We start from the raw sequence: 24,580 nt of genomic DNA on the forward strand, positions 1-24,580 counted from the left end.
GCATTATATAAAAAACAAAAACAAAAAATTATGTTATAGTTAAATTACATTTAAACCTTTTTTTTAATTTTTAATAACATTTATGATAAATTAAACAAAAAAGGAAAATTAAGTTAAGAATTTTCAGCCTAAAGATAACGCGATCAAACTGCTTACGTCCTCGAAGCTCTCGGATGTCTAAGGGTAGGGAGTTTCATAGTCTGACAACACAACCAAAAAATTGGCGCTCAGAGGCAGAGCAATTGAATCTTGGTTAAATAAATACGAAAGATCGGATGGAAGTAGAGAACACAATCTTGTTATAAAGATAAGATGGCTCCTTCCTTGCTCCGATGCCATTCAAAGTCATTAAGGTATTGTAACTTAGATATGCATTTAAGGTACAACCAAGTAATTTTTCTTATACGCAGAAACATGATCATAACGCTTAAGAATGAACACGTATCGAATTATGTTGTTTAAGGCAACATTTAGGTTTCTTTTAGATTCTGAGCTATGACTGCAAAATATCTGGCATCCGTACGTAATAATCGGGATAATTGAAGTTTTTGCTGAGGAAAGTCTAATATCTTGTGATGTATGCTTCTTCTTCAATCCCAACTGAGTGTTTTATTAAACCTTCTTCTTCAATCCCAACTAAGTGTTTTATTAAACCTGATAACTGTGATCAAGCTTATGTTTATAAATTACCATACATTTAGATTTTGTTCAAGTTATTCTCCTTAGACAAACGATAAATTCTATACAAGTCTTCATTAAGTAGGTAAGCACCGTTTTTAATCATGCCCAATTCAAAACTTAGGCGAATCTGGACATCGTCTGCATACAAATAAATGGACGAATAATGCACCTGGGTTGGTAGGTCCTAAATACACATGTAAAATAGCAATGGTCCTAGTACTGATCCCTGGGGAACTGCGGAATGAATATTCAGCAATCCGGAAGCATGTTTTTCTACAACGACAGCTTATTTTCTCCCAGAAAGGTTGGAAAACATTAAATCGGAAGTTTAATCTTTGAATCGGAACAGCCTTTTAATTTTGAAAATAAAAACACTGTGATTAATCGTATCAAAGGCTTTCGAGAAGTAAAGTAATCTTAAAAATGACACTTGATCATGGTCAATATCACAACTAAGATCATCAGTTAATTTAATGATAGTAGACACACAACTGTGATTTATTATAAAACCGGATTGGTTAACACATAAAAGATTGTTTTTTTTTAATTCGAGATATGGCCATGTAAAGTTTTTTCTAAGACTTTTGAAATAAATGGAAGTATCGAAATTCGTCTGTATTCGGGAGATAGAAGGTTTCTTGATCACAGGAATTACTTAAGCAACTTTCCAGGTATGAGGAAAAGAACTTGTAGTAATGATTGTATTAAAAATATGCCTAAAAGTGGGAAGTATGTGAAGTAGTATTATTTTAATAAAAAATGGGCTGCATTTCATTAAACCCCATGGCTTAAGATTTAATTTGTAAAATATTGACTGCTCAATCAGCTTCTTCAACTGCCTGAAATTCAAAACAATTTAAACTTGGATCCACTGGTGTCATATTATATGATGTTTCTACTTCATTAAGTGATTCGGACTGGACTTTTGCTAAATCAGCATTAAGAACATCAGGATTGATGCTTTCAAGGTAATATCCTTTCAATGGTCCTACTCCAAGATCTCGCATATTTTTTAAGAGTGTTTTAGAAAGGCGATCTTTCCTCACATGATTTGAATATACTTAAATTTTACCTTCCCTTATTTGAATGCGTACTTTGTTTCGAAAGTCACAAAAAGTATTATGAAAAGTCAACTGAAACAGTTTCCATTTTTTAAAAGCTAAGTCTTTTTGCTTCAGCAGTTAATTAATTTCAAGAGAAAACCACGAATTATGCTTGTGCTTGATCACCTTTGTTTTGGGCTTCACACTAGGGTATCCCGACAAATTTTTTTTTGGATTTTCCGAACAAAAGATCTCTCAAAACTTACGTAATTGTACTTAGATTACAAAAATATATTTAAAAAAATATTAAAATTTGTCTAGGGGGTTGTACCGACCCTCAAAATTTTGACAAATTGATATTTTTATTCTTTTTTTCCCTTCCTTATTTTCGGTTCCTGAGCTACTATTTATTATAAAATATTAACTTTTTGATCTTATTAGGTTTAGAAAATATTTGACGTTTTGATTTGCATGCAACAATACGTTTCCAAAATTGAATATTTTAATTTTTGGCGCATATTTCTTATTATCATTTTCCTGGAACTTAAAACCACTGCTCTATAAATCTGACACAATTTGAATTAAAGTTTCTATACTTATCCGATTTTGAAGAAAAATTTGTTTATAAATTTGAGGTATACCTGCACAAATGACTTAATTTATTGATGTCCTTTAAGAATATGGATTTTTACCTGTTTCCTACCTGTAAAATACACTACTCAATCCGGTAATAAAGTCGAAATTAAAACTGAAGGCTGTTTTATATCTGACAAATATCTACACAATTAAATCCGGTAATAAAGTCGGATATAAAGCGCAAGGATTTGAAAAGTGGGCGTTTTGTGGACAAATATGAGAAAATCCACATATGTGGTTTATTGAGAAAACGCAGAAGTTTTTCATTCACTATTTGTTTATGACTAAACAGGTTGTTGAACTCCATAATTTTTAGACCTGATCTTGTGCAAAAGCTACACTTTCAAGTCCTTAGTATTCATTCGAGATCAACAACGGGTTGTGTAAAGTGCGTTGTAACAGTTTTAAAAGCAATTTTTGTGATTTTTTTAAAATAATGAGTTCAAGACGTTGTGGACTACTTGTGCTATATTGGGTTGACAAGAAAGAAACAAATATCTTGAAGACACGAAAGCAGAGGCAAATTGAAGAGTCAAAGAGGGAAGCAAAAAAATGGCCTATGCAGGAAACGGATATTGTCTCAGGAAACTACAATGAAGAGTAGGTGCCTGAATCTTCCCCAGAAACACATTCGGTAACAGAGGCATCCCCAACAAACCCCTCTTTGACAGAGGCACCATCGACTTCAAGAGCTTATCGCAATAGATTGATGTAGCCAAGGTATGTGATCGATACGGTTTTTCGACGCAATCTGCTGCTGCTGTCGCTTCTCCTGTTTTGGCTGATGTCGGCTTGGTTTTTTCCAAAGATTCAACTCTGTTATAAACAAAAATAAGATCCACCGAGCTGTAATCACGTAAAGAAACTTTGAAAGATATTGGAGCTATTGCTATAAAAACCATTTACATTGATGGAAGAAAGGACAAGACCCTGATAAATGTGAAAATAGGGGTGGGTTATCAACGTAAAGAAATTTTTTGAAGAACACATCTCAATTTTGGAAGAACCTAGATCAATTTACTTAGGACATACAACACCAGGTTATCGCAACGCAAAGGGATTTTTACTTCCATTACAACCTTTTTAGAGAGTCAAGGTTGGAATTTAGATGACGTGCTTAGCATTGGATGTGACGGAACTGCAACTAACACTGGTTGGAGGGGAGGCGTCATTCAATATTTAGAGGAGTTCTTGAAGAGACCGCTGCAATCGTGTATTTGCATGCTTCACGCCAATGAGTTACCTCTTCGTCATTTATTCTTGACATTAGATGGTTCCACTTCGGGTCCTAGAGAATATTCTGAAGCTATTGGGAAACAATTAGCTGATTGCGAAAGTAAAACCACAGTGAGCTTTTGTGCAGTGCAGTGGCTGGTGATATGCATGACCTGTCGAAAAATGTGGTTGATGAACTTAGTACGTATCAAAAATATTTGTATCAGATATGCCAAGCTGTTTCTGTTCTCCGGAACTGGCAAACCGTCAACCTGAAAAAATGGCGCACTAGAGATGGCTTACTTCAGCTAATCGCATACTGAGACTTTATGCTAGTACTGTAAGTCCATCAGAGAATTAGCTATTGCTTTTCGAATACGTCGTGAAAGTATAAGCTCCAATTTGGTTCCGAATCAAGCGACAGGCGTCTTTTAAGGATGGAGCCAAACATATTTTCCAATTAAGTATGTACTCCCGATATCTACCCGAAAATTTGAGATGTTTTGTGGATTCTGTTATAGAAATAAATGCTTATTTTGACATTCAGAAAACCTTCTTATCAGTATGTTGTTTGATGAAAGGGACCACATTCGGAAGCTGGCATTGCGAAGAATAAAAAGCTAGAGAAGTTGAAAATATCAACAAACGCAGGATATATATACCACCAAAGATGAACTTCGAACGAATGTCAGGTAACATCACCCCCGGTTCTTCAAAATATTTCTTTTGAAGACCTTCACATCATGGCAAAAAATAAGAGCTTGGAAATTGTTGACATTCCCTGTCACCCCCAATCTGTAGAAAGATGTGTTAAACTGGTAACGGAGGCATCACAGAGTGTACTTGACCCAACTTCTAGAGATGGCTTTATTAAAAACAAGTTGAAATCTCGTGCAGAAATACCAAATTTTGGACACAAAAATAAGTTTAAATTCTAAGGTTATGTCATTAATTAAAATTATTTCTTGATTATTTTGTTTTTATGTGATTTGTTTAGATAATATTAATAATAAAATACGTTTAAAACTTAATTTTTTTATGTATACATCGACGGGACACCCTACTTCACACGCTTATCAAATAAACTGCACTTAGAATTTTCTATGAATAAAACCTGGTCATCGGCGTAAGTCATAACATATATATTTGTTACGAGTTTATTTGAAGTAGATCGTGTTGCAGTTGAGATATTCAAGAGTAATAGCTACTGTTCGGGGAACAAAATCAAATGTAACAAAAATTGATTCATGTTTCGAAATGGCGGATGCGGAAAGCTGGTCGTAGATCAAAAAGTTTTTGATATTACGGGTAAAGATTAAGTCTAAGAGTGTTGCACTATCTTACAAATGATATGAATGAGTTGGATTTAATAAATGAATTTAATGTTTCCTTGTTAATCAAATTACAATATTAAAGTCACCACATAAGACGATTTCAGAATAAAAAGAGGAAATGCTCTCTAATTCTGTGAACATGGTTAAGAAATCGATTTGTTTATTTAGACGATAACCACGCCTTCTAAGCATTTATTCACACCATTCAAAATTTCTATAAAGCAATAGTCGACAGGGCAAGAGCTTTCTTTCTTCGGTTCGGTCATTAAAAAAAAAGAGGCTGGGATGCGACCCACACTGATAACTTCCCATCCCGTCTGTCGATTTGTCTTGCTTAAAAGTTTGTCTATATGTACTCGTATCAATTTTTACCAAATTTGCGTACTATTTTTTGTAGATTTTATTTTTTTATGAAAACACGGACGGTTGGATTTTTATATAAAAATTACTGAATATTGAAAACAATATTTTCTGTGAAATAAAATAAGTTTGAAGCCAATATTTTTAATTTTTGAAAAGCTATTTGAGCCGAAAGTAAATTTTTACGAAGTTTTAGTATTGTTTTTTTACAGTTTTTTTTTGTAAAAAAACTGTCAATGCGAATTTTTTAAAAATTTTACCAAATGTTGAAAACAATATTTCTTATAAGATAAAATTAGTTTGAAGCCAATTTTTAAAATTTTTGAAAAGATATTTTAGTCGAAAATCAATTTTTACCAACTTTTATAAATTTTTTTTTTAGGTTTTTATTTTTTTTTTTTTAAAAACTGTAAGTTCGATTTTTTCTCAAAATTTGTCCTACTGTTGAAAACAATATTTCTTATAAGAAAAAATTAGTTAGAACCTATTATCTCAAAGTTTTAAAAAGATATTTGAGTCGAAAATAATTTTTTACCAAGTTTTGTTAATTTTTTTCGGTTTTTATTTTTTTGTAAAAAAACTGTCAATTCGATTTTTTTCAAAATTTTACTGAATGTTAACAACAATAGTTTTTAAAAGATAAAAGTAAATTCAAGAGTCAAGAGTCGAAAATCAATTTTTACCAACTTTTATACTTTTTTTTTAGGTTTTTATTTTTTGTAAAAAAAACTGACAATTAGATTTTTCTCAAAATTTTATCAGATGTCAAAAACATTATTTGTCGTTGCACAAAAATATTTAAGAGATGAAATCATATTTCAGTCGTAAAATTTTATAGGTTACAAATTTATTTTTTAGTTTTTTTGATTTAGAAAAAAAACGTTATATTGATTTTTTTTCAAAAATTATATCTGTTTTGTATCACATTACAATATACTATATAAAATTTAATTCAAGTCTCTAGCGTTTTTGGTTCGTAAGATATTTAAGGTTAACCAAAATTTTCACCTTTTTTTCAAACTGCTATGGTAAAAAAACCACAGACGCAATTTTCTTGAGAGCCCTTTCTGCCTTATTATCTGTATAACAAAATTTATTTGAAATCGATATCTCTTCTGGTTCTTGAGCTATGGACGACGAAAAAACATCGCGAACGTACGGACGTACGGACGTACGGACGTACGAACGTACGTACACACGCACGCACAGACATCTTTCTAAAAAGCTTTTATTTCGACTCTAGGGACCTTGAAACGTCGAGAAGTGTCAACATTTTCAATTTGACAAATCGGACCCATTACAATAACTTCCTATGGGAAGTTAATAAATTATAAGCTTTAACTTTCTAAAAAATAAAGTCCAAAAGGGGGCTGGGATGAGACCCACAAAGATAACTTCCCATCCCGTTTGTCGATTTGTTTTGCTTAAAAGTTTGTGGGTTTCAGTGCTGTGTTCAAAAAAGTTGTCAGTTGAATAATTATTCTAAAAGATTTAATAATTACCCATAATATTTAACATTTGAAAAAATTGTTTGATTTCAAAATCTATTTTGGTTAAAGATTTTTAGTCGAAAAACAATTTTTATCAATTCTAGCAGCATTTCTTAAAAGTTTTTATTTCTTTTACAAACAAATACAGATTGGATTTTTCAAAGAAATTTCAGCACCAAGCTCATTTTGAAGAAAAGACCTTCATTTATTCACGAGATTTTGAGAATCTTACATTAATTTTGTGTACTATTTTTTGTAGATTTTAATTTTGTATGAAAAAAACTGACCGTTGGATTTTTATAAAAAATGTACGGAATATCGAAAACAATAATTTCTGTGTGAAAATATTGAAGACAATATTTTTAATTTTTAAAAAGATATTTGAGTCGAAAGTATGTCTATATATATAAAATATTCCTGTCACAGTGTTAGTGGCCATATTCCTCCGAAACGGCTTAACCCATTTCAATGAAATTTTGCATATACATTCGGTAGGTCTGAGAATAGGTTTTTATCTATTTTTTATATTCCTAAGTGCTATTGTTGTAGTACCCGTGGCATGATGGTTAGTGCGTTGGACTGTCATGCCAGAGGTCTTGGGTTCGATCCCTGCCTATGCCATCTAAAGTCTTTTCACGGGTACTGCCTCTTGCGAGGAATTGACAAATTCTCCAAGAGTAACTCTTGTCATGAAAAAGTGCTTTCTCAAATTAGCCGTTCGGAATCGGCATTTAAACTGTAGGTCCCCTCCACTCCTGACAACATTACTCGCACACAGGAATGGTTGAGAGTTGTAAGTCACTAGGCCCTGGTTCTTCATGGACTGTTGCGACACCCAACAAAGTGCTATTGTTTAATAAATATTGTTAATTTAATAATTTTAAACTCTGTCGATAACTGCGCAAGTGATTATTGATCAGTTTTTCTTTGTAGGAGCTGTAATTGTTTATTATTTATATTTGTCTTATTCATAATTTAAAAAAAGTTTAGTTCTCACATTAACTTAATACCTCAAAAATACTTAAGACGTGTCGCATCAGTTGATGATTAGACGCGACCAGAGCAACGTTATTCTACGATGTCGTGAGCTTTGTCAGCAATTCATGGTCGACATGTATGTAAAGATAGAGAGCGAACGATTACGATACTTGAGATTTAATCAACAAAAGTTGCGTGTGGAAGAATATATTCACCTACGAGACGCTATCATCACCAACGCCGACGCCGCTCAAATCTGTAACTCTGTCATTCTACCATCATCATACATAGGAAGTCCACGCCATATGCAAGAATATGTCCAGGATGCTCTGACTTATGTACGCGAATATGGGCGGCCGTGTTTATTTATCACGTTCACGTGTAATACAAAATGGTCGGAGATTACATCTTTACTATTGCCTGGCCAAAATGCAATACATCGCCATGACATTACAGCACGTGTATTCAGACATAAATTGAAGTCTTTGATAAATTTCATTACAAAATTACATGTATTCGGTCCCACACGTTGCTGGATGTATAGCGTTGAATGGTAAAAGCGGGGATTACCTCATGCTCACATTTTGGTTTGGTTAGTCGATAAAATACGTCCTGTGGAAATCGACAGTATAATTTCTGCGGAAATTCCAGATCCGTCTACTGATCAAATGTTGTTTGATATTGTTACAACAAACATGATTCATGGCCCATGCGGCAATCTTAATCGTTCATCACCTTGCATGGCAGACGGAAAGTGTACTAAAAGTTTTCCGAAATATTTCACTAACGATACAATCACAAATGTTGATGGATATCCAACTTATCGTAGAAGACATCCCGACAATTGCGGACAATCATTTGTTAAAAATATTAACAGCGTAGACATTGACATTGATAACCGTTGGGTGGTCCCATATTCGCCTCTGCTGAGTAAAACATTCAATGCTCATATTAATGTTGAGTTCTGCAGTTCAGTGAAGAGCATCAAATACATTTGCAAGTATGTGAATAAAGGCATTGATATGGCTGTTTTTCGGTTTGAAAATACAAATTTGAATGCTCCTCCCATTAATAAAGATGACGAAATAACACTTTATCAAATTGGCCGGTACGTCAGCTCCAATGAAGCTGTTTGGCGTATCTTTGGTTTCCCAATTCATGAACGGGATCCAGCAGTTACTCATTTAGCCGTCCATCTTGAAAACGACCAGCGCTTATATTTCACGAGCGAGACAGCGTTTGATTGTGCTATTAGTCCACCAAAAATTACACTCTCTGAATTTTTTGAATTGTGTAATCGTGCGGATGCTTTTGGTGCTTTCACACGGACATTACTCTATTCAGAAGCACCACGCTATTTCACATGGGCTGCTACAAAAAAATGGATGCCTCGCAAGCAAGGTACGCCAATTGATGCATGTCCCGGTTTATTCAAATCAAATACCTTGGGGCGAGTATTTACAGTCAATCCAAAGCAGACTGAGTGCTTCTATCTTCGACTGTTATTGGTTAATATCACCGGCCCATTATCATTTTAAAATATATGTAAAGTGAATGGACAACAGTATCCAACGTATAAAGATGCATGCCTTGCACTCGGCTTGCTGGAAGACGACAACCAATGGGAATGTGTACTTACTGAAGCAGGATTGAACTGTACAGCTAAACAAATTCGCTTGCTATAGTGCTGACTACATGTTTCCCGGCCAGAGCAGAGACATTATAGGATAATCACAAAGATTCAATGACTGATGATATACTGCATCAACATCTTACACGGTGCAACGATCTTACGATAATATTCAGTGACGCTATGTACAATGAAGCATTGATTGCTATTGAGGATCTTTGCATTATAATTGCCAACTTACCACTCAGTCATTTCGGTATGTATTCACCTAATCGCAATGCATCTGATTTAATAGACAATGAATTGAATCGTGAACAACAATACAATACTGCAGAAATGACAGCGGTAGTTGCTCGCAATGTTCCACTAATGAATGAAGAACAAAGAACCATTTATGACCACATCATGCTCGCAGTTTCGGCAGGACAAGGTGGATTCTTTTTTTTGGATGCATCAGGTGGAACTGGAAAAACATTCCTTATTTCTCTAATTCTTGCTAAAATACGATCAAACAATGGTATCGCATTGGCTGTTGCATCTTCTGGCATTGCGGCAACTTTATTGGATGGACGCAGAACAGCTCATTCAGTATTTAAACTGCCACTAAATATTCAAAACAACCCGGACGCGGTGTGCAATATAAAAAAACAATCATTCATGGCCACAGTGCTGAAAGAGTGTAAAATTATCATCTGGGATGAATGCACTATGACACACTATGTTGAAAAATTACAATTGAAAGTAAATATGCGTGTTCAAATGCTTCAAGATCCACCCGCTGAAACATTTTCAAAGCAACTGTTAGATATAGGCGACGGAAAATTTACTACCGATGAAACTGGATGCATAAAATTACCGGTCGATTTCTGCACGATTATTGATTCACAAGATGCTCTCATTGAACAGATATTTCCCGATGTACACCGAAAATATACAAATCATGAGTGGCTGACAGAAAGAGCAATTTTAGCAGCAAAAAATGTGGATGTCAACGATATAAACCTTAAGATACAACATTTGTTACCAGAAGACTTGGGGTCATACAAATCAATAGATACAGTTTGTGATGCTACCGAAGCAGAAAATTATCCAACTGAGTTTTTGAACTCATTAGATTTACCAGGCATGCCACCGCATAATTTACAACTAAAGGTTGGATCTCCGGTAATTTTGCTTCGGAATTTGAACCCACCGCGGTTGTGCAACGGAACCCGATTAGTAATTAAAAAATTAATGAAAAATGTTATCGAAGCCATTATTTTAAATGGCAAATTCGGAGGTGAACAAATATTATTACCGCGAATCCCTATTATACCTACAGATGTGCCAATTCAATTCAAGCGCTTTCAATTTCCAATTAGATTGGCATTTGCAATGACTATCAATAAGTCTCAAGGCCAAACGATGTCTGTCTGCGGCTTAGATTTGAGCACTTCATGTTTTTCACATGGACAATTATACGTGGCATGCTCTAGAGTGGGCAAACCATCCAGTTTGTTTGTATTGGCGAAAGATGGGATCACAAAAAATATTGTACACTCTGTTGCATTAAGGGATTGATATTGTTTTTTTTTTTGTATTATTGTAATAATTAGCGATATGTTAAATTAACTTGATTAATTAAAAAAATTTGTTTGGTGATATGTTATTTTAATATTTTGTCACCGTTTACAGTACTCTATAGCTCTCCCACTTACATAATACCACATCCGTACAAACTTACAATAAGTTAGTTATTTATTTCTATTCTCTAGAATTTATTTATATGACAAAACAAGGTTTGTCGGGTCAGCTAGTTTTGATATAAAGAAAACATTTTATCGAATGTTGAAAGCAATATTTTTATAAAAAAAATTAATTTCATATTTTTGAAAAGATATTTGATTCAAAAATCAATTTTTACGAACAGTTATATTTTGTTAAAGAAACTGTTAATTCGATTTTTCTCATAATTATAAAAATTATAAACACTGTTCTTCATTGCATACAATTATTTTGGAGATGAGATCATTTTTTGGTAAATATTGGCTTCAAACTAATGTTATCTTATCTTATAGAAAATTTGTGTTCGACATTCAGTACAATTTTTATAAAAATCCAGCAACTGTTTTTTTGTACCACAATTGTTAGTTATAAATAATTATATTTTTCGGAATATGATTAATTTGTTGTATAGTCAGCTTAATGGTGTTCAGATCTGTTGAATAAATGCCCAGAGTTTACTTCCGAAAATTGATGAATTTGGGTATTTGTTTGCAGATTTAAAAGTGGATGTTGTGTATGTGACTAAAACATGGTTTCGGCCGGAAATAAATGATTCTTTTTATCGTTTGAGGGGTTTCTAATTATTTAGACGAGACTGAGTAGATAGCATTGGGGGTTCTTGAGAAAATCTTAAACACGCAGATAAGATACTACTTGGATCAAAATAAAATGTTATGCCCAAATCAAATCACCCAGGTCATAACTGCACAACAGCTCGTATAATTTGTTGTTGAAGAAATGATAGGAAATGATAGAGAATCTTGATAAGACTTTTCTCACACTTTTAGACTTCTCGAATCAGTTGACACCATTGACTACCATATTTTATGCACCAAACTACGAGATAAATTCCAGTTTGTGTCATCATCAGTGAAATTAGTTTTTTTCATATTTATCTTCAACGTATCAAGCAGTCGTTGCTAATAATAAAACGCCTACCTTCCTTCCGCTTAGTCGAGGTGTCCCCCAAGGATGAATTTTGGGACCTCTTCTATTTATAATGTATATAAATGAACTGCCGTCTCTAGGATTCAACTCGTCATTTTATCTGTATGCTGACGAAGTTCAACTTCGATAAAGCTGTTCTCTAGGTCTAATTGAAAATGGAGGTTATGCAATAAATGAAGACCTAAATAAGGTCCTAAACTGGTCTCAATCTAATAACTTCTGTTTAAACCCAACCACAAATTATTTTCGTCCAATACTGCTTGACAATACTACAGTTCAGATTGTTGAATCTGCGAAAAATCTAGGAGTAGTATTTAACAGAAACCTTACCTGCATACTCGAAAATAGTACATGGTGCCTTTCTCGAAAATGTATATGCTTTAAGGACTTTATTAATGATTCATAGTATTCTTACTTTACTTTAGTTGGTGCTATAGCGCATTGTGCTCCTGGGCCTCAAGCAATAGCTTTTGCCAGCTTACTCGATCTCTAGCTTCCTGCCTCCAGTTTCGAATATCAAGTTGACGTTGACCAGTGGCAAGTCGCTGTACATCTCGTATAACTCCTGATTAAATCTTCTCCGCCAGATGTTACTTTGCCAATCGACACAAACTGAACCATAGATTGTAATTCGAGAGGAAGATACCGACTCGGAGAGTGTCAATGCACCATACAGCAAGACTGAGATGATTAAAGTTTTGTACAGTGTGACTTTAGTACTTCGCGATAGGACCTTATTCCTCCTCAACTGCTTGCTATGGTAGATAAACAAATTCGTTAACCATCTCCAAGTTTTACCTGTCAATTGTCAAATTTTGACTAACTCTACGGTGTGAATCGACTCTATTTGACTTAAGTTAATATTTCTTTTTGTCCTCGTTAATGTCAAGACCCATTTTCTTCACCTCAGACTCGATATTAGAGAAGGCACTCGTCACTGCTCGTTTGGTTTTTCCCATAATGTCGATGTTATCTGCATATAAAAGATATTTTGTGGATTTTGAAAGCCACTTGTATTAAGGTTGGTGTTGCGCACCACTCTTTCAAGAACAATATTGAAGCAGCTATGTTCATGAAAGCGCATCGAAGGTTTCGGTTGAGTCTCTTCCAATTTTGACGCAGCAACGAGCATTTTCCAGCGTCATCCTGATAGGTCATACCAGTTTGGTAGGAATACCAACACTCAACATGGCACGGTATAGTTCGTTCCTGTCTACAATATTATAAGCAGCTTGGAAATCGATGAAAATATGGTGTGTTTCGAAGTTAGTTCTTGGGTCTTTTCCAGAATTTGGTTTAGAGTGCAAATTTGGTCGATGGTAGATTTTCCAGGCCTGAAGCCGCACTGGTAAAGGCCAATTAGTTCGTCAGTAAATGGCCTGAGGCGTTCACATAAGCATATAAGATCTTGTATGCGATGTTTAAAAGTCAAATGTGACGCAGAGAAGGCGGTCACCTTTTTTATTGATCTGGCAGATGGTGCTTTAGTTCCACTCGTCAGGAATGCTTTCTTCCGACCAAATGTCAGTAAATAGCTGTTGCATGCTCCTTACCAGATCTGCTCCAGCTAACTTAAAAATCTCCGCCTGCAGACCGTCATAACCGGCTGCTTTGTTAGTCTTCAGCCTGGTGATGGATAGTTTGAGATCACTCTGATCGGGTGGGTGGAACTCTAGATTGTCAACCAAATGGATTTGACGTGGCTGCTCGCCGACGAAATCGTTTACTTCATCACCATTAAGCAGCTGGGTGAAATGATCTCTCCAGAGTTTTAGCATTGACTGCGTCTCGACTACGGTATTCCCCTCCTAATCTTTGCAGGCTCCAAGGCGGATAGTGAATCCCATTGTTTTCTTTTTGACTCTTCTATAAAAGCTCGGCGCCTGTTTACTGTTAAAGCATCCCTGGATGCCCTCGACTTCACGCTACTTTCTTTTTTTTCTTCTGAGCAAGCGGTTCTCTTCTCCTCTCTTCTCATCTCTTCTCTTCTCTTCGTGTTCTCCTTTGCTGCCACAATCTGTTATACTACCTTTCATTAAAAAGCCTTCGGCCTTCGAGACATTTGTATATCTGATGGATAGTTAATCAGTGTTTCTATGATTTTTGAAATAAGGGACGTAAATACGATCGATCAATTATGCGAAAGGGAGGGTATTTATCGTTTTTGCGTATTGGATGTACAAATTCCGTTTTCCATCTATGAGATATGTAGAATAGGATAGATTTAAAAGCTTAGCAGATTTGAAGAAAAAGCTATTCATAACAATTTCGGGGAAACTGTTTGTAGAACTCTGTTTTGTAAGGGTACAAAAAAAGATTGGTCTCAAAAAATGAGACTCTCAGACGGAGTCATAACACTCTTTGGCACCGTGTTGAATGCTTTGTATTATTACATCAATATTTTTTTCTTATTTCTTGTGTTACTTTAACAATGCAATTTTAAATTAAATTTAATTTAATTTAAAATCTGAAAATTTCTTTCATAATAATAAAGATATTTTATGCATACTCAAAACTTTTATCAATAACTTGTCTAACTTGTCAAGAAAGGCAATACATGCGAAATATATAAGGCTGAAAACCCGTAAAACATTAGCTTCAAAGCTTATGCTAGTAAAAAAGAGAATATAAATCATCAATTATGGTAACATTTAAATTTATTGATAGATGAATCTGCTTCAGAAACTTGAAAACGTGTCGCGTGTCTATCATTAACAATATCACACGCATCTTGGGCAGATCATTTTTGTTTGTTTTCGAGAACTAACAAAAATGGATTATTACAATGCAATGCTTTTTTATTCTTTCTTTTAAAGACTTTTCCCAATTGCACTTTAGTAAGAAATGTACAAATTGAGACAAAAGTTTAAGTTTGAGAGGAATAGTAGATCACCAGAAGCCTGTGACGCATAATTGTTGGGTAGTTAATCAAGTGGCCGTTTCAAACTTCCCATCAAGAATAAATTGAATTATTTGACTTAAAGATAAAAGATGATAACTTGATTCATAATAATCTTTTAGTTAAACCAAATTAAATATAACGATGATGTTCGCTTTTACCATCATCAAATCTTTGCTTCTTCTAAGTAAAATTCTGTCTTTTAAAACCCTGAATATGATTCAGAAGGTACATAGGGTTTTCACTTAAAAGCAATCTTAAGTTTGACAAGACATCTTTATTTTTGCTAACCACCGCCAACATTTCAACACACATTATATATGCTAATTTTCTTTACAAAACTTCAGGTTTTAACTTTTTGTTAAAAATATAACATGTAGGTATATGCATATAATTTTAAATATTCCTTATATAGGTAGGGATAGGTAACTTACCTAACTTATGTTCCTTAAATTACCTCCTTTTCGTATAAGAAGTTTCAAAAAAAAAAAGTTTCACACGTCTTTAAGTGTTATTTTTAAAATACTATTTTCATACAGACATATGTATAGCAAAAAGTACCTATACTATACACCATACTCTTACAACGACTTTTTAGAGAGTTGAAAATTTCCCAAAACAAAACTCATTATGTTCTTCAGATATAACTGTTTCCATGTATTATAATAATGTTCTAAATATATGTTCATACTCAGATGTACACATTATGAAAAATGTTCATACAGGGTGACCGGTAAAGAATGAATAATCCTGAAACCACTTATATAACCAAATGCTTTGAAACCTGAAAGAGTCCTTCGTTAAGAGGTACTTAAAATAAGACGGTTACCATTTCAAAATTCATAAGACTTAGAATCAGCTGTGATACAACTTTTGTGTTGCCTTTGGTACGGATTTATTTGGAAGCAACGTTTTAGTATTATGAGTAAAGGGGGGCTAACATAGCTGTGATGCCCCACTGGAATGTCGCAAGTTTATAGAATAGACAAGGTTGGTCATAGGGTACTTCCTTGTGGTACATCATATTCAATTTTCTTCAATTCCGAGTAATTTTGGGCGTATTGTTAGCTAAAGAGTTACAAAACTCATATTGCCTTCACTGGACCTAAAGCGCTCTAAGGACTTGTTATCTCAAAGCAGACTTCATTTAAGCTTCCTACTAGGTGTCCTTACGGGACACTGTCTTATAGGCAGACACGCAATACGACTTGGTGTAGCCTCAAATGACTTCTGCAGGAGCTATATGGACGAAGAAGAAGACGAAACAAAATCTCACCTTCTCTGCACTTGCCCTGCTCTTTCACTAAGACGCAAACTTCATCTGGGAGAGTACTCTTTTGATAATCCCAGTGAACTAGCTAAAAAGGATATCAAATGTCTTTTTCGCTGTATAAAAACCTCAATATGCTCGAATAGTAAGAAGTAATTCTCTAGATTCATGTAGTATCACAATGAGCCTTTTATTGTGTGGATTCTACATCCGCAGCCACGTAAACCTAACCTTACCTAACCTAGCTAAAGGATGTATGATTGATTTCAGTTTTTCGTAGTACTTTCTGGTAAGATTCAAATCTTATCAAAGACATTTCAGAATAATGCCGAGTAAACTTGTTTTTCTTGCAGTGTATTTTCTACCATTACTAGGCCTTTTGAATGTATACTTTCTAAGTTCAATTTGAATTGAATTGCTGAGCCGTTTTAGTAATAGTTTTTCTCTTGCCTTGATGGTCTCTTTAAGACAATCTAAAATGGCGGGCTTTCTTCGAAATAGCCTATCAATCTCGAAAGCCGATAATCCAATATCTCAAAATTCCAAATTCCAGAAAAGCTTTAAATTTTCGGGATTTCAGATTTTCGATATTTCGGTTTTCAGGATTCTGTCCTCACGTTTACTAAGTTCAAAATGTACCACTGAACAAAAAAAATTCGTATATTTTGAGTACCCTTCAAGATAGGCTCATTAAATTTAAGGATTCAAAGGCAGCCATGCAGCAAAACACCCTGTATAAAAATATGAATATGTACATAATATGCATCATGGAAAACATTTGAAAGTTTTGCATTAAGCAGTGTTGCAGTGCCAAATGTGTGACTGAACTCTTTTGAATGTACATACATCCTTCTTTTCTTTTAAAAAGCAGCAGTATATAGCAGCAACAAGGCCTGCCACAAGTTTCAAACCCTGTCAACTTAAAAAAAAAGAAAGAAAAAAAACTACACCACCCCCTGTTTTTTCGCCCAGCTTGGCAGCTTAATACCACGTAGGGATGCACTTACCGTGAACAAACTTGTTCCCACGGTCCCAGGCCCTTAAATATACATTTAAGTATGTATAAGAATTACTGTGAATGTCTGTGACTGTGGATGTATGTCGTATAGCCTGATATACAGAAAATAGCATTCCGACAAAAATGAGCAGAGTTTTACATTTAAAAGGACGAAAGATCCATGAAATGGTTTTTTGAGTTATATTTATGCAAAGCCACATGTCCCAACAGGAGTTCGTTGCTCTGCTTCTGCTTCTGACTCTTACTCTGCCTTCACGACAACTTGCAGCCCAGGAGTACAGCAGCGTTGCCGACGACCGATTTACTATATCTGCATTATTTATTGTCGCGCAGGAATTCGAAATGATTATGGGGCAAATTTTTGCTGAAATTTTTGGATAAAGAAATAAACAAAAATTTTAATAGTATTTTATAAAAACAAAAGGATAGGGAAGTTTCCTTTATGTTTGACCCAATTTTGAATAATTGTATCTATCCCCTTATTGTCAGTTAAGGTAAGTGTTTTCAAAAAATTTCACCCTAAGTATAAACTTGTAAGGGATGTCTGCTAAGTTATAACAGCGATAATAATTAGCTAAATTTAGATTCAAAAGCAATGAATTGTTTTTCAAGCTTAGATTTTAGTTTGTGCGTCTAGATTATAAAAAGTTAACCCAAGAATATTATAGTTGATCCATATGCCCTTCTTCTTAGCTTTAAGAACATTACAGGGGCCAAATTGTTGAAGTATTTTATCAAGTCTTTTTTTCGGATTGATTGTATTTTATCAAGTCTTTTTTTCCGAAACTATACTATAAACGGATACATCGTTCAAGGACACTTCATAATATTCCTGGTAGGACTTTCTATAATCTACAGAGCAGAAAATAAAGTGGTTTCTTTTTAAACACTGTTTTCTTTTGACACTCGAAATCTGTCATAAAGTCAATATCATACTTCCGTGAACAAAATGAGCCTCTAGAGCTTAAAAAACGTTTGGGATATCTTAAAAAACTTATTTCTGGACGAGGAATTGTGTAAATCAAACAGGGTATTTTGTAAAAATGAGTCTTATCACCCACCACAACTACTTTACACAAGCTTAAACAAAAATTTTGTTAGAATTGGTTACCGTACACTATCTACAGGCGCGGTTCACCGCAGTGTGTGCGCGCCGTGACAAGCGTTACTACATCAACGCATTGACACAAGAAGCAGAGGATGTTGCAAACATTTGCGACAGCAGGACAATTTACAGAATAACGAAAGAGCAGACCAGTGCACACAGCTTAAAGAAGAAGGCGGTACTTTTCTAAGTTCGGTTGATGAATAAGTCAGAAGGTGGAAAGAACACTTTTCTTCGGTTTAAAACTGTGTGTTTCCAAACAACGTGCAGCTGATGCCTTCTGAAGCGCCCGAAACAACCAATCCCCGAATCCGCACCACATCTCCTAATAAAGATAAGATCGTACTTAGGAACAACAAAGCGGTAGGACTCGATAGAATTTATGCACAGGTTTTACTAGCAGTGCCATCGTCATCAAGCGAACTGCTTCATTCGCTCATAAAAGAAGCCTGGACCACCGAAAGCTTCCCCGATGAGTGAAAGAAGGGATCTTCCAAAAAAAGGAGATTTGCGTTCTACCTGCCGTTGCCTCGGAGAACACCTAGAGGCCACACTCGATGCCGAACAAGCAGGATTCCGTACTGGATCCTCCTGTTTTGATCACATCAACACACTGCCGATCATTTTTGAGCAGTGCGTTCAATATCGAGCACCACTTCACCTGCTGTTCATCGACTTCGAGAAGGCCTTTAATAGCGTCAACTGGCTATCTTTGCAGCGGAGAGGCTTCCCAGAAAAACGAATTGTATTATGAAAGCAATAGCTCCAAGTGTCACGTTATGCACGATGCTAGGTTTTTCAGATAATTTTGAAATCAGAATTGGAGTCAGACAGGGCTATATTCTGTCCCCGATATTGTTTTTGCCGGTGATAAGCTATGTATGTACTGAACGCAGCTTTGTCAGGTAGCGGTGGGACCAATTGGAATTTGACATCTTATTTAAAGCATTGGGAGTACGCGGACGATGTTTGCTTAATTTCTGATAGGACAATGGATCTCTATCAATGGACAACAAATGTGGAGAGAGAAGCAGAAATCGTTGGCCTGAAAATTAATTCCGGGAAAACAAAAATGATCACAATCGGAACTCAACCATCCTCTCAAATAAATATTTTCTCAAAATCAGTCGAGAGCTCTCAATATCTTGGAAGTATCGTTTCCATCGAAGGCGGAACTGATCAAGACGTCTTTTGCGGCATCATCAAAGCAAAAGCGGCATTCGGTATGCTGTCAAAAATTTGGAGGAATAACTCTATCAGTTTAAGAACAAAGCTACGACTGTTTCGCACAAATGTCGGATATGTGCTTCTTTATAGTTGCAGCATCTAGAAGGTTTCTTCAACCATTACTAAGAACCTTCGTGAAGGCGCAGTAGAGGCCCTGTATCCCATAAGGTGTCCCCAATGCACTTAACAGGTCTGAAAACCTGAGTAAGTATCAATTAGCCATCGATCTCAATAGCTAAATATTTCATGCACTATACTATCCTGAGCAAAATTCTGAACACAGGTTTCAAATAATTCACATACAAGGTTGAATTGGACAATGATTTCTGTAGAAAAATTATCTTTTCTGACGAGGCTCTGGGGCTCGGAAAACCCGTGTATTATTGTAGAGAAGCCAATGTATAGTCATCCAAATCTCCACGATTCCTCTTCGACGGTTTTCCCTCCCTTTTTAAGTGAGTTGTAGATTAAACTGACGTGCAATGCAGTCTTCAGCTCCTCATGACGTGTTTCTAATCCACTGCGACTTGCAGTCAATGGGTTCTTGACCGATTATCATATATAGTTCTTCATAAGATACAATTGGTCCACAAAAAAAACGTAAGAGGGTTCTTCAACACGAAGTTATGAAGGTTTATAATTTACTGGTACACGAAACTATTATTCTTCAGGGTTGCATCTATATAAGAGTACTGATTCGATGTTGAAGCGAAGCAGTCACATCTTTGTATTCAAGCTGAAAGAGTTGTTTTTCAAGATTTTGACAACATACCCAACGCAGCCTTTGATTTCCCGATACGACTTGACATATCTCTTCTCGGTTGCACTTCTTGTAGAGCCAATATTTTTCAGATACTATAAAGTCTCTACTTTCTTTACGTTGTTGGACAATGTTTAGCAGAAACGAGGTTCTGAGCCTGAACATCTTAGATTATACTGTATTCATTTTTGCCCACGATTTCTGCTACTTTCTCCATCATTGTTAATCTCCTATGTTTCAGGTTATCCTCCTGAAAATCAAAATCAATGAAGAACAGGTGATATTTGATATGATCGTCAAGGTATCGATGTGATCAAGCACGAGGATCCAGTGAGGAATCCTGTTTCAAGTCAAGACGTTTTTTAAGCGCAAACGCCTCTCCGGTTTTTTCTCTTACATTATTTTTCCACTTTTTGAGGAACCGTTTAGAGACCTGTGCTCTTTCTATGAGCGTTTGTAGCAATTCGCTCCAGAACAGTCGCTGCTGGTTGTAACAATTCCTGGGGAATGCAGCCAACCGTTTCAATGTTTTGATCGCGGTACATAATTTTTTCTTAGGGGCCAGTTAGGAGCCAGTTATAGCTATCATTGGAATCGATCCGTAAACAATTTTTGAATCGATATTTGTCGGTGTTTTCCTTTGATTAAAAGTGAAAATTATACACCGATTGACCGGAAATCACACGAAGAATTTTGTTTGAGAAAATAAAAGTATTATCACGCATTTATTATACTCTAAGAATGTGTTTTTCTACGGACGGCAATTCATTTTCCTGAACAGCTTGTACTTTTATGTTCAAAAATGGAACGAATCGCTCCATTCATTTGTGTTCCAATTTCACATAATTCCAACTACAGATTTTTGTCAGCAAAAATTTTTCGATGAATTTCAATCAGGAAATTTCTTTTCAATGCCAGAAATGATAGCTATAAAAGACCTGTCGAAAAATTCCAAAGTTGTTTTTTCAATGATGAAAACCAATGATAGCTATAACTAGCGCCTTACCCGGTTTGCGGAGAGTAATCGAGAATTTATTGCAGCGGACTACACAGAAGGTGATGAATGAACGTTTTTGTTAAGTACATGTTTTAAAACCAAAGCAAAATAATTCATCCAACTTCTAAGCTGGTCCTCAGCTGAATCTTTGTTTTGAGTTCTAAACACCAACGTGCTCTTTGGTTTTCTTATAGATGATTTTTCTGTTGCACATGTTGAACCTCCATTATTTTTATGCTATAGTTGGATTCTAGCTCGTTTACACTCTTATCACTAAAGCAGTTGCTAAATGAGCTTTTATTTGTTTTCGTTGATCTTTACCCTTGTCCCTTCTAAAAGTCAGGCATTATTTCTTCCATTCACACGTTTTTCTATAAATTCAAGACCCGTGAAGCTAATTGTTCTCATATGTTTCTGGAAGTGTTACCTAAGTTCTTGACGAGTTTTAGGATACTTTAGCCTATCCTCGTTAAATATGGGATTTTTTTTCGGGCTCAAATATTTCACGAAGTTTATACATAGATACAAAATTATTTAAGTTTAAAAAAACTGTTTTTGAACTAATCAAATTAAATTATTAAACATTTATTTTTTTTAACTCGAAAATTTCAAAAACAACATAATATGGAAAATTTTAAACAAGCATTTTTTAAATATTTTTATTCAAATTTTAAGACAATTCAACTGACAAAAACCAACAAAAAAAATTAACTACTTTGACGTTTCAAATATCCTAAAAATAGAAAATTTGTTGAAGTTTTATTCGAGAGAAGTTAGAGGTGACTCGGCCAGTTCTGGATCGTTTTTTTTCAAACGATTTTTTTGGAACATCTTTTCCACATGTCTCAATTGATTCTCCTTGCTCCTTCAGGACTGATTTTATCCACTCAATATATGGATAGATTTTTGTATAAATTGCTGGTGGAAATCCAGCACAGGCCTGCCCTGATTGTGTTATTCCAACAGCGTACATTATATCGTTATGTCTAGTAATTAGCGGTCCACCAGAATCACCCTTTATCAAAAATAAAATATTTAATGTTAGATTGTTTAAATTCATGATATCTTGAAATTACCTGACAGGTATCTTGTGCATCATCACCAGCACAGATTTGACTGCTTGTGAGGCCCATTCCGAATCTTCTTTCACGTTTGAAAAACCCATAGCAATAATCAATTGGAAATATCGTTAAATTGACCTTTATTAATTCATTGGAAGGTGATCCAGCTTTAAGTCGGTTAAAGAAAATATTAAATGGTTTTAAATAGAAAAAATGAACTTGCACATACGTATGTAAAGACCTACCAAAGTCAGTGAGTCCATATCCAATGGCTGTAGCGTCAGTATTAGGCAGCTTAGGACTGGGCCATAAACACACTTTTTTAAGCCTGTGTGGAATTTAAAAGAGAAACAAAGAAAGAAAAAATGTTGTTGAATTTTCAAAACTTCCAAAATAGTTGAAATGTATAATACTTTGAAGGTGCGTTTAATTGCAATATTGCAATGTCATCATATCCCTGAGTCGGATCATAGTTGGGGAAAATTGTAACATTCACTACTTGAAACTGTATATTTGGTATCCAAAAAGAATTTATTTCTGAAATAGGGTTGCCTCCTATATAAATTACATCAGGTAGCTTGCTGAAATGATACAGAAATTATAACATATGTCTAATGCATAAGGTAATTCATTTTGTAGTTTCAAGTCTTTAACACTGTCATTTGACAACTTTCAATTTCAAATGTCATTTTAAGTGTCAAAATATTAGTTGAAATTTTGCCATTTACGATAATGGATCGACTGACAATCGAATAATGTTTTAATGTAGCCACTTTTACAATGATAACGATCTTCACAATTGATGAAATATACGAAAGCAAATTGTGAAGAAATTTTAAGCATGTCAAACCGTTACTGATGTCGTAATGAATGTAATGTAAATATTTACCCATTTCTGTACACAACATGTGCAGAGGTTAAAACCATTCTGTTACTAATCACCATTCCTCCAGCATGAAAAGCTGTTATATTTTTTGCATCATCTTTCCAGCCTAAAGCAGCCTTTTTTGGTAAAAACAAATAGTATATTTTTAAAACACATTTACGGATCTGTTAAGTTTTTGGTTATAATTTACCATAAAAGGAAACTCTCCTTTTTCAGCAGGTTTACCTCCAACAGCAAATGGAACTATTCCTCCAGTATTATTATAGGTTCCGATTGTTTCTTTCAAAATCTGACTTTTAACACAAGATATTGGTAGAAATACTTGAAATTCTATTAAAAACAAGAATAATAATTTTGATTTGCCACTCATATTTATTGTGAATTTTAAGAGCCGGTAAATTTTAAGTGCATCGAACAAAGAGATTTTTATGACTGAAACATAATTTCAAATTCAACTTACTACTAACTATCTTTTAAGGAAGAAAAAATTGTAACTACTTAATTTAAACTTAAAGCATGCATTATTTTAAACTAGTTTGAAATACCTACAGTTCACTCCACTTATATGCTCAACAAAGAAATGCAAACATTTTGTTGTATTTAAGGTCAGTTTTTATATTTATTCTATCTCTGTTAACTACATTTACCAAACTTGATCAACTTTTGCTTTATTTCTTAACTTTTAATAAAATAAACGTTAACCTATTTCCAAAGATTGAATAATAAAACTAAAAACAAACAGAACTTCTTTTAAATGTGACATATGACAGTTTTAAAAATTGGAACGATGAGGAAAATGGAACGCAACTAAAATTATATCATTTAAGGTGAGTTCAAACTTACAAAATGTGTGGTTGTATTCAGTATTTTATGACAGTTTTCAAATAAGCGGGATGTAACCTTCTATACTAATTTATGGGGAATATAAGCTTAGAAAAAATAGTTATACCTATTTTGTTCTATTATAAATAAAGTTTTATTCATGCGGAGTTCATATAGACGGCGGCGTTTAATGCAGTTTGATACTTAAACTTAATTTAATAGATTTTCGCATAATAATTAATCTCTAATGTATTAACTACTTTTATTAATGGCCCAGATAAGTAAATATGACAAGCACTATTTGCCTACTTGATTTTGCAATTATAATTGTTTGGGTAAGACCTGTTCGAATTGAAACATCTGTTTCCATTAAACTAATTATTATTCTTGAAAAGAAAAATTAATTTCACATAATGTTGCATAATGCATGCTAATTTAAAAAATAATGTTAATAAA

At 34.5% G+C, this 24,580-nt stretch overlaps 2 protein-coding genes across 2 annotated transcripts; one reads left to right on the forward strand and one right to left on the reverse strand.

Moving 5' to 3' along the window:
• The first annotated feature begins 8,432 nt into the window (after positions 1-8,432).
• On the forward strand, positions 8,433-9,275 carry LOC129939820 (uncharacterized). Its single transcript, XM_056047985.1, has one exon. It carries the CDS (start codon positions 8,433-8,435, stop codon positions 9,273-9,275), a length of 843 nt encoding a protein of 280 aa, XP_055903960.1.
• A 12,743-nt stretch (positions 9,276-22,018) lies between these two features.
• Positions 22,019-23,747, reverse strand: LOC129940417 (serine protease snake-like). Its single transcript, XM_056048735.1, has 6 exons — positions 23,493-23,747; positions 23,306-23,418; positions 22,830-22,997; positions 22,662-22,744; positions 22,432-22,583; positions 22,019-22,370 (listed from the first exon to the last, which is right to left on the reverse strand). Exons 1-6 carry the CDS (start codon positions 23,670-23,672, stop codon positions 22,089-22,091), a joined length of 978 nt encoding a protein of 325 aa, XP_055904710.1. The 5' UTR covers positions 23,673-23,747; the 3' UTR covers positions 22,019-22,088.
• Positions 23,748-24,580: the final 833 nt, after the last annotated feature.

This window comes from Eupeodes corollae, chromosome 1 (genome assembly GCF_945859685.1).
Source record: "Eupeodes corollae chromosome 1, idEupCoro1.1, whole genome shotgun sequence".
In the NCBI taxonomy this organism is placed as follows: Eukaryota; Metazoa; Arthropoda; class Insecta; order Diptera; family Syrphidae; genus Eupeodes; species Eupeodes corollae.

What these genes read in the sequence shown, in the direction of transcription:
- LOC129939820 (XM_056047985.1), top strand. Translation starts at nt 8,433, where the DNA reads ATGATTCATGGCCCATGCGGCAATCTTAATCGTTCATCACCTTGCATG.
- LOC129940417 (XM_056048735.1), bottom strand. Translation starts at nt 23,672, where the DNA reads ATGAGTGGCAAATCAAAATTATTATTCTTGTTTTTAATAGAATTTCAA. An exon ending in AAGGAGAGTTTCCTTTTATG is followed by an intron (nt 23,419 to 23,492) that starts GTAAATTATAAC and finishes TTACCAAAAAAG; the next exon opens with GCTGCTTTAGGCTGGAAAGA. An exon ending in ATGCACAAGATACCTGTCAG is followed by an intron (nt 22,371 to 22,431) that starts GTAATTTCAAGA and finishes TTTTTGATAAAG; the next exon opens with GGTGATTCTGGTGGACCGCT.